Source organism: Amphiprion ocellaris, chromosome 9, assembly GCF_022539595.1.
Source record: "Amphiprion ocellaris isolate individual 3 ecotype Okinawa chromosome 9, ASM2253959v1, whole genome shotgun sequence".
NCBI lineage: Eukaryota > Metazoa > Chordata > Actinopteri > Pomacentridae > Amphiprion > Amphiprion ocellaris.
This window is the reverse complement of record NC_072774.1, coordinates 6,605,575-6,621,309: the sequence shown is the minus strand read 5'-3', so window position 1 is coordinate 6,621,309 and position 15,735 is coordinate 6,605,575. Positions and strand designations below refer to the sequence as shown.

At 42.3% G+C, this 15,735-nt stretch overlaps 1 protein-coding gene across 2 annotated transcripts in view; it reads right to left on the bottom strand.

Annotated features, from left to right (window-relative positions):
* Positions 1 to 12,227, bottom strand: part of LOC111573146 (G patch domain-containing protein 8) — a 58,299-nt gene extending 46,072 nt beyond the window's left edge. Inside the window, exons 1-2 of one of the 2 annotated variants that reach the window (XM_035951390.2) lie at positions 11,693 to 12,227; positions 11,297 to 11,585 (exon numbers count right to left, since the gene is read on the bottom strand). In XM_035951390.2, coding sequence (XP_035807283.2) covers positions 11,297 to 11,449 — 153 coding nt within the window. In that variant the 5' untranslated portion in view covers positions 11,450 to 11,585; positions 11,693 to 12,227. Of the gene's footprint in view, positions 1 to 11,296 lie in introns of both variants that reach the window. The other variant, XM_055013974.1, reaches the window with a different exon arrangement.
* Between the last annotated feature and the right edge of the window lie 3,508 nt (positions 12,228 to 15,735).

Here is a 15,735-nt window from a genome sequence, read left to right as displayed (position 1 = left end):
TATCAAGCAGAAAAAAAGTTGGTGCATGATGTCCTGCGTCATATTGCACTTCTCAATGTTGATGCTGCAACAATATATTGTGCCACTGAAACGCGGTTTATATATGTCATAAATAATACGTTATGAATAATATTGTAAGTCTGTCAGTCCTCATAACTCAGGCTGTGACTTAAAGCGATCTGTGTGAGTGCATTGCGGTTCCCAGCAGTGCAGTATGCACCAATAACAGCCTATTCTGTGCAGGGCACCGCAATGCAAAACATGAAAGCCTTGATCTTACGTCAATGAATTCAGGGAAGTAAAACTTGTTCATATGCATTAAAATTCCTCTGCCACTTTGATCTATATATGCAAAGTGCCTGTTCGACTTCTTTCAGCCGGAGTTATTTTTATAAATCGTCCTTATGCACATGAAAAGTGAAAGGGAAGAAAAAAAATCTGATGTGAAGATCAAGCTGAGAATGAAATTTCCAGTTGCTTTATTCAGAAAGGAGCCTCTTGGTCTCCTGTCAGGCTGGGAGTAATTCCTGGGCTTCTGCTCAACCAGGAGGTGCTGGTTCACAGCCTCTCTTTCACTGAGTCATCTCTCCTCCAGAGGAGAGATAATTAATTTGTCTGAGCTGCTCTTAACCCTGGCCTGCATGTCAGCCACTGAGACACGAGCGAGCATTCAAGCACACAGGTGCAAATATGTGCAATGCACACACACATGTGCAGGAAGGCACATCCCAGTGTGTTTAATGGAGCCGTAACTGCATCCGCTCCGACATGAAATCCACGCAGAGCAGCGGAGAACGGACGGGGCAGAAAGCAGGTTATTGAAAAGCAGAAAAACTGACCATCAAATAAAGCACAGCCCATCTTCTCTTTCATTCCTTCAAGGATTTTTCTGCAATATTGCAACTGCAATATTACTCCCATCACCCACACAAACACCTATATAGGTGTGTGCGTGTGTGTGTGTGTGTGTGGTGTACCTGTACAGGTATACCACACACACACACACACACACACACACACACACACACACACACACACACACACACACACACACACACACACACACACACACACACACACACACACACACACACACACACACACACACATATATATAAAATTCAAAGGCCCAAACAGTTGAACCTTTGACCTGCTAAAAAATGAATGGGCTGCAGAGATGAGATGAAAAGCAATAGGAGCGGGAGATGAGAGGAGTGTCAGGGAGAGGAGGATGAGAGCAAAGGCACCGGCTGGAGAAAGAGATAGAAGGTAGACCATAGTTTAAAGGCAGATCTGCACGATGCAGGAAAAACTGCTTCAAGAGAATTTAAAAAAAGGCTGAATGAGACACGAAATCCTAATGACTGCGCCACAAAAACACTTTCATCTCTTCATCTCTCACCTGTCATCTTGCTATTCTTCTTTTTTCACAACTTGGGCAATGATACTCTTCTGATAGCTATGATTTTTAATTTTTTTCCCCCTTGTATGATGCTGTTTTGAGTTTCCGGCTGAGCTGGTGTTCCAGATGGTTCATCAAACATCCAGTAATTATCAAATGCTCACTAATTGTATGTGAGTGTGTGTTTATGTGCCGGTGTGTCTCCAGGTGATTATCTGATGCTGCTCACTAATGACCACACAGACAAACATCTGTCCCAAGGTAATATACAAAATGAGAGGTTGGCCATCTGCTGTGCCTGCAGCCCCAACATCACAACATGGCATCGAAACGCCAGAAAATGTGCGCTTTTAAGATGCTCTCGTGATAAAGTGTTTAAATCAACACAAGCGGCCCTTCGCTGTTGCATTATCATAACTATTACCAAACACTGAACCCACTCTATACCCTCCAGACGTGCTCGCTCACGCCCACCATGGAGCCCCGTTCAGGTCAACTCAGCCCCGCAGACATCCTCACAGTCCTGCCCTGGCAGCCGTCAGACATACAAACACACATGAATAAATGATTCCAATTCAAACAGCGGCTTCTTAAAGTCTGACACAACTTTTAGTCCAAATGGAGGGCTTTGGAAACATCGCTCCTCTGGGTGCAACATCGCCCTTTTTATGATCGAAATCTTTTTTTTTTCTAAGTTCAAATGGGTGTCAAATTCAAGTCAAGGTTGCTTGTTTTTCCACTACACAAGCACTCCAGTTGTCAGGGAAATCGAATAAAGATCATCTCACATGCATCACCGAGCACAAAGACACCTATACATAGGTGGAGATGAATATGCACCTCCCTCTTTGTCTCCACTCTTGAGGGCGTGCTGCGCTGTTGTCAAGAGACTGGCAGGTTATGTCGCCTCAAACACCGGGTTCATTTACAAGTTACACAATGCAGCACAAACAAACAGTGAGGGGAAAGGAAAAAACTTGCGAGGCAGAAAGAAAAGAGGTGGAGGAGTGAAATGAGCAAAGAAAGCTGAGAGCGAGTTTGGGAAAAGTCAGAAAACAGCGGCTCAACACAGTCACATTTTCCTCCCCCCCGGTGGAACCATCCTGGTTATCAAGTAGAGGTTATTATGCTATGAAGCGCTAATGAATTCATTAGCTAAATGAAACGTCAATAAAGGCTTGAGAGAGTGTTAAAATCGATGCCAACTGTCTCGTTCTCCCCCCGTTCCCTCCTCTTTCTCTTCATCCTATCTCACCCATCTGTCCCAATTATCCACCTTTCCCCACAGCACACACACTTGCAGCGAACACACACTCTCTCTCTGCGGAGTGTAAACTGTGATGGAGGACATTAGCGGTGATCAGTGGGAGCACTTTGCAGCGGTCAGCAGGAACGGTCCAGTCATACAGGACTTTAGCATTCAGCAGCACTCACCTGCTCCCTCTCAAACTGCTCCACCAGGCCTAATGGCTGAGCTGCTGCGTGAGTACGTGTGCATTAACATTACACTTTATGAATGCGAGCGACTGCAGCGGCGGAAACGGTGCGACACAAGACTCGACAACTCCAAAGCTTTTAACCCTTTTAAACCTCTAAACCCCCCAAAATCCACTGGAGGTTTTAAAAGGCATGTTGTCGTTTTTTTTAAACTCTCCAAAACTGCACCATTTATCAGAACAGCCAACTATGAAAACCGACAGAACTGTTGGTTTTTCAACTTTCCGATGTCACCAATTGGAGAACTTAATCAAATCTAAGCTTAAAATCCATTTATTCTGCGTTTTTTATTCAAAAAACTGTCAAAAATAAACTAATTACAGTAATGAGATTCTGTAAAAAAAAAAAAATAAATAAATAAAATTCTGTGTTTTGGAGTACCCTTGTATATTACAATATGAAAAAAATCCTTTTTAACCAGATAACTTGGAAAAATTCTATTTGGAAAGAATGAATCATTCTACAGTGATCGAGCTGATAAAGCAGGGGATTGCATACACATTGAAAATTAAAAAAAAAAAAACAAAAAGACAAAAGCTGGGTAAAGTAGTTTGCAACCTTTCTCATCCTGTGTATCACTGGCAAAGGCATCCAACATAGTCTTATCCCTCTAAATCCCACAAAATCCACAATGAGGTTCGAAAGGCATGCTGTCTTTTTTTAAAAAAATGGCCAAAACTGCACCATTTATCAGTACTAGAATCTACAAAAGAAGATGGAATTTTCAGATTTTCAACTTTCCAATGTCAACCATTGGGACACCAAACAATCTAAGCTTAAACTCATTTTATTCTATTTTTTTTTAATTCAAAAAACTGCCAAAAATAAAGACGTTCAAGTAACTATACTTTGTAAACAAGAAAAGCACTCAAACAAGAGTGCAGTACTCCGCCAAGGCTGTCCAGTCTTTGTATCATATCCGACGGATGAAATCTTTAATGAAAAATGACCTTGCACTGAGCGCAGGTGTGTGTTATGCAGGTATATGTTATGTACGGGTAACGAATCGCATGACCTAAATATGTAGTAACCACTGTAAATTGATGGGACTCGGAAACAACTCCACAATTTTATCAACTTCCTAATTTCATTTCCGACAGATAAGTCCCTGTCGATTTGTAGTAGGATGGCAATCATGTGATCGTCAGCAGGCAGCTGGTAGTGTTCACTTGTTGTCATAGTTACGGTGATGCTGTGCCTACCGCAATCTCGCAATGGGAAATCCTCAAGAAATCAGTGGATCTAGACTATAAGCCGCATCACTGCCAAAATCTAATCAGTTGGTCCTTGTGTCATTTCTGACCTTCCCTGAAAATTTAATCCAGATCTGTTAGTCTGTTTTTGAGTAATGTTGTGCATAGAAGGAAGGAAGGAAGGAAGGAAGGAAGGAAGGATTCACGTACGCCAGTGGTCACATAACTCCACCGCGTTCCTTGGCGGAGTGAAAACAAGTAAAAAATTCTGCACTTCTAGGCACAATTGTGAAGCCATGAGTCACTCAGCTGTGACTAACAGCCACATAGGAAACATTTAGGGATTTTCAGTTGAATTGGGTTGAACTACATGTAGTGTTTACACAGAAAGGAGGTACAAAAAGGAAGAGAACAAATGAAAAATCAAAGTAGTTAAATAACTATACTGGGTAGAGTTACAGTTGTTTTCCAGTATTAGTATCACCTGTGGGCAATTCCAGGTTTATAAAATGTTTTCTAAATTATTCAAAGAAACTCATCTTTCTTTTTTCACCCTTTTTTTATATCATTTCTGGCATTAAACCTTTGTAATGATCCACAGAAGACATTTCTGAGTTTCCTCTACTTCTAGTCATGGTTGTGCAGTTTCTGTAGAGATGCAGGACTTTATTTTGCTATGAAAAATGAGCTCATAGTAAAGAAAAATGTGATATTTGAAAATAACAGAACCTGCTTGGAGTTCAGAGGGTTAAATCAGGAAACCTTCAACTTTAGACTACTTTACATTGAATTTTATGTACTTTTGGACTGCTCACATGAAAAAACGCAGGTATAGTACTAGCGAAACTACCAACAGTTACTTGGCTTTTATGATCAATGTAACACAGTAATTCTGTCAATGGCAGATTTCTTTAAAATGTGACATTGGTCTGATATGCACATTATCAAGAATGTGAAACTGCATTTCTGAGTTGTTTCTACTTCTTCATGGTTGCTCTGTTTGTATGGAAGTGCAGGACGTTATACTGCAGTGGAAAATGAGCCTACAGTGACTAAAAAAAGCGTCAATATGCCTTGAACCTGCTTCGGTTTCAGAGGGTTAAGCTTGAACTGCAACACTTCTTTATCCCAGAATCACATTTAGCTAATCTCTTTCTTGGTGATATTTGCTGAACTTTATGAATGTCAAGAGGCTATTACCGTCTCGATACCAGCTGGGTTCGACACCTGGGTATTGTGTTTACATCCACGAGCGAACCGGCGCCTCTAATGGCAAAACCCAGTCGCCTCATCTCGCCTCCGTCCCCTCATGATGGCTTAATATCCACGGCTAACTACTTGAGTCACTCTGAAACGCTGCAGCTTTTCTGTGCAGCTAAATAGTTGTTTATAGGTAATTGTTCGGGGCATATGTTTAAATGCCACCTCATTTACATAAACACTGTTCAGCTCCCTGCGGAATCAATGAAAACACGAGGGTGCAAAAAGCAGAGTCACTCACACACACTCACACACACACACACACACACACACAATGCACATTCAAACACACTTGCTGGCGCATTTGCACTCACTTTGACACTGTGCTGTATAGCAGGCGATTCATCTGTTTCCTGCAACGGCAGTGAAATATACATCAAAGTGGTCCTCGGTGGATGAGCAGCTAAGTATGCACCCATGCAAGGCTACGCTCTCCTGCAGAGGAGGAGCTCTGGAGGGACTGTGCAGGAAAAGAGGAATGGATTTGAGGGTTTTCAGACAACTGAAAGAGATGGAAGGTGTGGATCCATCTGAACTGCATGAGGCCTCCGTGCACACACCTTTTCCCTGCTCCGCCTCTCCTCCTGTCCTCTCTCCATGCCGACACCGAGAACAAAAAAACCTTTGAAGTGTTAATGAGAGTTTGAAGAATGTCTCACCAGTGATGATTAAGCACTAATACAGTGTACGCGCAGGATCCAGAAGTTAGACACGTCCGAGAGACCTATTGCGATGACTAATTAGCGGTGATAAAGTAGTAATGAGCAAAATCCTAATCTAGACAGACCACAGCACACCGCAGGGAAGCTAAACAAAACCGAGCGGCTCCTAACAAACACAAGGGGATTTGTTGTGGAGGGAGACTTGTGTGTTGAGGCGGCGCTCGCTGGCACCCAATGTTTTCTTAATTCCGCAACGCCTTATCAAAGCAGAGACAAAAGAAGTTGCCCCTGACAAATCCCAGCGGTAAAACCCTTTGTACTCCACTGATCTAAGCCAAATCAAAGAGGAGCTAGCTGTTGTTGTGCTGGCTGGACGGCTGCCGTGGCTTCCAATGGGACGGACAGCAGCGAAAAGATGCATCTCAGCAGGTTTGACCGCCTTGAAGAGACGTGAACCCGAAGGACTGAGTTTCACCTGACGCATGGGGTCGCTTCTGAACTGCTTGACCAGACTGTTTATCATGCTGACAGGCTCATATATCGCGTCACGTCTACAGTATTATGGATGAATCTGAAAGTCTTCTCTTTTTATCTTTTGACCTTCTGTACCTCCACAGCCAGCACTTTGCAACACTGGAAACTTTCCACATGTGGATTTTTCTATATTAGTTCGGACATGGCCTTGGAGGGAAACAATGTCCTTTCTACCATGAATAACACTTGAAAAACACAGCTTGGAGAGTCATATGTATTCACCATATTTCTATTTTTACTGGCCTCTTTCCACGCAGATGTCAGCCACAGTTGAGCCTGTAGGACGCTGAAGCCGGTATGGATTCAGGGCTTTTCTGAGAATGAATCAACTATAGATGTTCCCGTTAAAAAGGGATTCTTCAGGGCCACTACCGCTCACGCTCCGCTTTGATGGCATTTCTTCTTTTCTGATCATGTTTGAAGGTTTTACACAGTACGGCTGCACAGACTCCTAATTTTCAGTGTCGGATCTGATTTGACGGTTCAATGTAACTGTAATTATAATCCTAGGCGTTTTCCGCCGGAGACATTCTGTCATGTAAAAGCAGGAAAATCACGGGTGCAAATGAAAGTGATGGTTGTTGAATTCCACTTAAAGTTTCAGTTTCATGGACTTGGAGTTGTACGTGCCAACCCACTGTCACACTGTCATCTCTGACTGCAGGATGTTGTTAATGCTATTACTAAAAAAAGACCTGTTGATATGATGCAAAGCTGGAGTTGATTGAGTCACGCAATTGAATACAGCATTACAATTTTTCCTGGGCACTTGAGTGCACCAGGGAGATTTTTTTCTTTCAATAAGTCTAACTTTGACAGCCTCACTGTAAATTGTACAAGCCAAGTAACATTTGTCTGCTTTTCTAGTAATAAATGTCTTTTTTCATGTAATACTCAATATATTTGGAATATTCAATGTAAAATAGTCTAAAGTTGAAGGTTTCTTAATTTAACCCTCCAAACCCTAAGCTGTTTGTTGCTCGTGTCACATTTTTCCTCACTGTTGGCTCATTTTTCAAAACAATATAAAGTCCTGCACCTCTGTGGAAACAGCTCAACCTTGGCTAGAAGTAAAGAGAACTAAGACACTTCTTTTGTGCAGTATAACAAAGCTTTTAAGTTATAAATCATAAAAAAGAAAGTTCAAAATTTTCCCCACAAGTGTTACCAATACTGGAAAAAAACAGAGGCTCCACATCCTGTCTCACATCCTACATCAACTCAAGAAACATGTTTCACTATGCTGATTGTGTCTTCCCAAAGACTTGCTCCTTTGAATACGTTTCTGAGCCATGCTGCATTCATATTATTGATGAAGTATGTTTTTGGTTTTCTCTCAGTTTCTCCTGTCATCTTCTCTATGCTCTGTGTAAACACAACCTGCAGTTCAACCTAAAAATCCCTGAATTTTTGTCACATGAATTCTGTTTGCAGCTCACTCAGTCATGGCTTCTCCGCTGTAATGAGGAGCACAGATTTTTTTGTTTTTGAATGAGACTTGGAGAATAAAATGGTGTTGATGAAATATCTGTTTTACAGTTTCTGGATCTGGTAAATGCTGTAATTTTGGCATTTAAAAAAAGACAAAATGCCTTTCAAACCCTGGGGTCAACATCCCTAAACAGGAACATGTGGACTTGAAAACATTTGATTAGAGCTAAAACTACAATTATTACTATCAATAAACCTGATTATCAGTTATTTGATTATTCAATCAATTGTCTTGTATCTAAAAATAACTTTTAAAAATGTGCAAAAACTCCATTTGCTATTTCTCAGAGTCCACAGTGACACCTTTAATCGTTTGTTTTGATAAGAAGTTTACAATGATACAGCAAAATAAAAATCAGCTCTGTCAAAATCAAAACAGCTGATTTTGCAGAATATTTTTTTGGCAGTCAGAGAACATTGACTAACTGACCAACAGCTTCAACTATACATTTGATGGCAACTTTTATGACATTTTTCAATACAAATAACTATCTGCTACTGACAGATTTGGGTCTGATTTTTTTGGAGGGTTTGACAAAAATTGAAGACATGGTACAGTGCAATTGATCTCTTATCCCAAACAAGCTTCAAATAAATCTTTATAACAGGCTAAGCTTCAAAAAAGTGCAGAAAATGCAGCTTTCATTAGTCTAAAATGTAGATATACTTAGTGATATAGATGCACATTCACAGGTTTGTGTACCAGCTTCACAGACAGTCAGTCAGTAGTGCAACTCCAAAAGATATTCAAGTTTCTATCAAAAAAGCACAGAGCAGCTAAACCAACTCCCTTTCTCCTGTTTTTGTAATTGTTCCCTGACTTTGGTAGCAGCTTCAGATGTTACAAAAATATGTTCACTTGCACAGCTGTCGTCTTTAACTCGTGTGTTTGGTGAGTTTGTCAGATGAGTTTATTGTTATAAAATCAGGAGTTTAGTGATGCAGCACCATGAACACGGAGTCTTAATGAGCAGCATTTCAGTCTTTATTTTACACTCATCTGACAGCAAAAACAGAAAAATATGTAAATGAAAACAGCTATATAGGGAATTTGGTTGTAATAAAATACACTATAAGTGAGCACAGAGAGCAGGAGAGAAGTGAACAGATGTTAAGTTCCTCCTGTGTGTTTCTCTTCAGGGGAAACTTTTCTACTAGTTTGAGTTGGACTCTGCTGCTGCCATTGTCAAAAACTGTAGCGGTCGACCAATAATGGAACAACAGTGCAGTGATGCTCAAGAAAAAACATTTGTTTTAATGAATTGAAGCTAAAGAAAAAAGCATGAGTTGACTAAAAATACTGACGTGAAATCATTCTGAGCATCAACGTTGTCGAAGATGCAGCAAATCAGCTCTAATACTGTACATGGCTGCAACACCTCATCTCATAATGTGCTCAAAACGCTCCACTTTAGCTTGTTAAATGTAAAGCTCAGTCTGTTGTGATTGGTCAGCTGGCCTGACAACAGCGAGGCAATGTTGGTTACACACCTCAACTCTACATCTCTGGTTGTAGGGATGTCGAGCTAGCAAAAGCAGCTCCATCGAAAAATAATGCAATTCCTTGTTTAAGGGCCAAGTTAGCTGCAAGGCCAGCGTTATGCAAATGTGTTACACGTTGATGTACATAAGTAACAGCAAAAAAGCCTGGACTTGAAAGCGTTTAATGCAATTAAAGAGCAGTTTTTTTCTGTAGGAGAGAATAACTTCCTTGGGTGCGAAGTTTGTAAGTTTTCAGGTCTTTTACGTGCACAGAAAAAGATATAACACACTGAAGGAAAAGCCCAAATGTCATTATATGGGCTCTTTAATTTAGTCAGCAAGCTTCACATGAATCCAAATGAGACTTTTTCTGAGAAATTGAGCTTTTTTTTCTCCTGAGACTAAACTTGTTGCAGGAGCAATTAAAAAGTGAGCATTTGATGATTCTACGTGAAGATGAAGGGGCTCAGACAGGTGATAGAAATGATCAAATTTAAAAAGGGATGCACTAATTTGTAGAAACTGAGAGATGTACCGAGCATCTAAAGAGTCTGGAGAAAATTTCTCTCTGTGTGTGTGTGTGTGTGTGTGTGTGTGTGTGTGTGTGTGTGTGTGTGTGTGTGCGTTCGAGTGAGTTTGTGTGCAAGTTGTGCAAGAATATATGCGACTCTTCGCAGCATCTCCTCCAGTCTGTGCTGCTCAACGCTGTTCGCTCATTCCCATCACACAGCGAATGCGGGCCGAACATGACAGACTGGTAATGACTTGAGCATGAAAACACACACACACACACACACACACACACACACACACACACACACACACACACACACACACACACAGACTACACACTCGACACACTAACACACACATACCAGCTGCTCCTTTCCTCCTTTCTCATCAAACTTGTCATCAGCTCCGCCAGTTTGTCTCGTCTCACATTAAGAGCTCATGAATAATGTGTGATTACCAGAGACCCTCCGAGCTGCTCCTGGATCTCCAGCACACACACACACACAGTCACGGATACACAAAGCACCCTGTAGTCCAAAATATCATGTACATATTTACATGTACTCTCATTTCCTTTGCTTTGGTTCCCTCTCTTTCTGTCTGCACACAAACCCCAAAATACACAGCAAGTGCACACAAACTGAGAGACGGTTTGCAACTAAATGGCATTTTGGTGGCACAAAGGGACCATGTGCACCAGGAAAAGGTCAGGGAGTTATCCTATAAGCCTGGATAGGTCCTTCTCTCAGTCTTTCTCTCACTACAGCACAAACCCAACAAATACTCTCACAGGTAATTAGGCACATTTGAATCCAGGCAACTCATCTCCCAGTCAAAGAACTAATGCAATTTAATCCCCATAGCCCAGAGATGGAGAAGAAAGAGGCATTTAGACAACGGTTTCATGCTTGGATACACAATTTCTCCTCAGTTTAAAATATTCACATCTACTGTCTTCCATCAAAAAAGACTCAGGAAAAGAAATTACCGACCTCTCCAAAAATATTCACCTCCTCCTTACAGTATGACAGCGTGACAGGGTCTGCTGGGTTTTTGATTTATTTATTTTTATCTCTTTGCTGTACCCACAGTTTCCACACACACACTTACCTCACTATACTTGTGAGGAACTTCTTCTAAAAAGCACATTTCTTAACTTTGCTCTCCAAAAAAAAGTGAGGAGAACGACCACACTTGGGCTTCTTCCTTACAAGCTCCACGTAAACACACTATTACGCATAAACACCTTCATGTTCTCTTACCGGGGAATCGCTGCTTGCAGCTGGACACAGAGGTCCCCTGAAGACCCCCTTGACGCGCCGAAAGTGTCCATTGCTCAGGTGTGTGGAGCTGATAACCAGGTAGTAACACGCGCTGCACGCCATTCCGGGGCCCTCACGAGGTTTGGGGCCCATGAAGCGGGCTTTTCCTTCAAAACGCCGGTCCTCGGTGTCGACGCTGGGGCGCCCGAGTTGGAATCTTGGCGCGGATGCTGCGCAGGTAAGGAAACGGTGACGGAGTACGCGTCACTCCTGTCCTCTGTGTGGAAGTCTGCATGAGAGGAGGGGAAGAAAGGAAAAAAAAGGACAATCGCTCTGTGGGACACCTGTGATGTGAGAAGTGGAGACAGATGGGGAGAAGGGGGGAGCTATACTGACCGAGCTGAGCCGCTGGACTCCGCGTTTGGCATGCTGTCGTCGGCCAGGCTCAAATAAATGAATGAGCGCCTGTGGAGTGCCAGAGGAAGACGGGGATCCATCCAGTCTCTGTTTCACACTCTTTCTCTCTCCCGTTTACTCCCTCTCTTACCCCTCCTTTCTCCGTCTTTTTCTCAGTCCAGTCTGGAAAGTGTGCGCAGCCTCAGCCAAGACACCCCAGTCTGAGTTGAAGAAAAGGGGAAAAGCTCTCGCAGGTGTCGAAGAGGACAGCAAAGGGAAAACATCTGACCCTTCTTTTTCTCCCCCTTCCTCCTCCTCTCCTCTCTATTGATTGGCTTTACAATCACCTGTCTTGTGAATGGAATTCGGCGGAGCGAGGTGGGAGGGACGCTAAATCCATCCAGAGCGGGTCCTGTTAGTTATTATCTGGCTCCTGCGCAGGCGGTGCTGAAGTGGTTCAGATTCTTTCTGAGAAACACGCTCTCTCCCTCTCCCTCTCTCTCTCCTCGCTCCCTCACCCTCTTCCTCTCTCTCCTCCTCCTCACCCCCTCCATCCCTCTCCTCTGTATGAGTGTGTGCGCGTCTTCTCCTCGAGGGCTGCGCCGGACCGAATTTCTGTCTGCTGTAAATATGCAGCCCGTGTCCGTGCGTGGGTCTGTGGATTTGAGGGTGGGTTTAGTCCACGTTGTGCTTGAGTAACTCCAGATTAAAGTGTACACATACCACCTTCCACACGCACATCCTTCTCTCATATTTTTGTTTTCTTGTGCGCAACGACATGGACAGGAGATCAACTTTACGCGCAAAATTGTGCGTAAATATGTGTCCAGATACAACATGCTTGTGTCAATCTCTCCCTCTCCTGCTCCATCCTCAGCCTTCTCCCTCTTTTGCAGGGCACCAAAGTGAAAGCTTTTACAACATCTTGGTATCTTCAGGGGAGGAAAGGGGAAACCTCACTGGCAACCTCGGGGCAGATGATTTGATTACAGATAAAAGGGCTCTTTCTCCGGCTCGGCCTGTCAAACTGCGCCGGTTTGCCGTCAAAGAGCAGCTCGGTACCAGCTGCAGCTGAGCCTCAGCGGCGTATGGCGCTGTTCCCTAACGCGGTGCTGAAACTATTAAACTGCGAGCAACCCACAGCAGTGCGCGGCGTCATGCATATTCAGCCCTGGGATTAGGGACGCCTTTTGTGCTCAGCAGTGAACGCCACAGACTGGAGGGGTTTTATTTTAGACGTAAACACGGAGGAAGAAGGACACCAAAGGGGCAAAGTGGGAAGAAAAGTCCATTTTTTTTGCTCCTTCCAGTGTGATTTAAAGCAGCCACAAAGAGATACATCATTGAGGCAACTTTTTATTTCGTTGTCAGGCTTTATTTAAGGCAGGGCGCCTGTCACTTGCTGTGAAGATGCAATACATCTTAACAAAAACGCCACACTCTGATAGGCTACTTATCCGCAGTCTTTAGATTTAGTGCAGCTGTAGGGTCTTTAAATATCAGCCTCCAGTGACTACATCAAAACAAGAGAAAAAATAATGTTGTTCTCATGCACCCTTCACAAAAACCATCTTTTGGTACTTCTTATAACCCCCCTGAAGGACACCTTGCAAAGCAAACTTCTGCACTGCTTCTGAGGCGATTGAACTTCCAAGCAGTTCTAATGCAAATGTGCCTGATCCTTGCTGCTGCTGCTGCAAACACATTATTCTCAGAAACCTCCTACTCTTTGTCAAACTGTTGCTCCTCTGCAACCTACACATTTGCTCATTCTACAGCTCTGTCTTGTCCTAGAGGCCAGGTTTCCCCCCACAAGGCGGCCCTCCCCGAACCGTGGGCCCCATGCAGCCGCCTGCATGATTACATGATCCAGCCTCAGAGCCGTGTTATTCAAAGCAACCTTGCGTTTTGATCTGTTATGACTGAGAGAGTGTGTGATGGTGCTGTTTTTATCTGCATGCCCTCCTACATGAGAGGTCTGCTCCTCTGAGGCTTTACAGCTCCCGGTTACAGTAAACAAAAGGAATGAAGCGTGAATCGGGCTGTCTTTTATACTCCTCATGGGCTTATTAATGGACTTAAGCCCTCTCTGTCAATGACACACAGCATTCATTTGTTATGAAATGCGCATCCAGTATACTGGGAGTACACCAGTGTACAAATGTCAGTGGATTCAAAATTGTATCACCTTCTAGTAATTTGCATTACTTTTAAGTTGGGATTTGCTCTGTAACTTCCACTGATGAACACGTGTTTTTCTTAGCTAGTTTGTGCACTGTCTATGGCATCATTTTTGGAGGAATTAAGATTAATGGCCCCATGGCTTGTTCTATACCTACACCTCCTAATTATGGCTGTAACTGTGTTTCTGCTTATATTAAGTTGATCTTTCTGTATCGCTTTCCATCATTGTGAATCCTGACAATCTTTTTTTTTTAGTTCCTTTTTGACAACTCTTATCTATGTGGAGCCATGATGGGAACATGCAAATAGAGAGGGTCCAGAAGTCTAAAATTAAGAAAGTTCTGCTGTTTAAAGCTCATTTTATAACCATGTTCGTGCAGTAAAGCTGATTGGAATTCACAGGTGTACTCGTTTGGTTTTCATCATCACGTGTATGAATTTTTGCTGCACTGTGTTTGTACTTTGCAGTGTACTTTGCAGTATGTTCAGTATAGTCCGTCTAAAGTATTTGTTTATGATTGTTCAGAAGAAAAACCTTATAGATATTGTAGTTACTGAGAGCTGACTCGGTTTCTAACATTTCCCATCTAGGTGTTATTGTTCAGGTGTTTACTCACTACTGTTGTATTTGAACGTCTTTGTGTAAACTCGTATCGTGACCCTTTTTGAGTTCTTTAGTGATGGATTTCTCATCTTCTGTAATAGTTGGCGGCGTGTCTGCTTTACTGTACAACCGAGAGATCGATAAAATGCGTGTCCCTACCAAGGGCAAGTGTGTATCACATGCAAAGCTTTGCTTCTCTGAGTGCACGTCTGCCTTCTTACATAATGACAGAGCAGACAATTTATTCTAGCATTTTGGAGGCAACAACAAACCACCCCCTGATTTTTCGTGGGTGTGATTCCAGTCACTGAGTAAACATAACAGAAAACACGAGGGCACTTATTTTGAAGCACAGGCCTAACCTTGATTCTTTATGGCACAATTTTAATTAAAAATCTCTCCAAAGTAAAGCTTAAATGAAGTCTCCTTGATTCTTTTGAAGGCAGCTTTTGGCCTAGAACTCCCATTTAAGCACAAAGTGCACAAAAATTTAGGGCACATCTTTTAAATGGTCAGTCAAATGCCTTTTGCACATTCTACAAATAAGTTTTGAAAGTTTCAAAGTCATCTTGAAGTTGTCAAATACTCTGCTCCATTATTCATTTATTTTCATGTCTGTGTGGGAGACTACAACCTCTACTGAGGTTACAGGGGTGATGATCTCGATTGAACTTATTTCAGGCTAATTAATACACTGTTCAGAGTTCAGTCAAAGCCATGTATCTTCACATTTAAATCTTTCACATGAATTTAAGAATTAAATGTTCTCCTTTCTTCTCTAAAAATCTGTTTGTACAAAGCAGAAAACAGGTTTGTTCTTTATCAGACCCTCATGTTGGGAAAGGGAAAAAAAGTAGAGACAACTGGAAAGTTCACAGAATAAAATATTTCAAATATAAATAATCTTATTTTCGCTATTAAAATTTTGTATTTGGTGTCTGGTCAAGCTTTTCAAAGGAGCAGATTTTTGGAGTCATGAATTTAATTTTGCAAAATGATGGCTAACGCCCTGCCTGTGCTAGTCATGTTTTCTTTGCATGTGCACAGGTTTCCATGTACTAACAGCAGGTTTTACTCTGCTCATTAAAACTAGACGAATGATTTGTTCCAGTTTGATTGAGCAAGTACAATGATTTGCTTTCATGCTGAGCTGTCTGGGATTCATAGTAACCTGAAAAGGTCAATAGTGTACATGCCTATGCGGTATACAACAGATGTGAGTGCACCACAATATCGCTAAATGATTTTTCAAGTT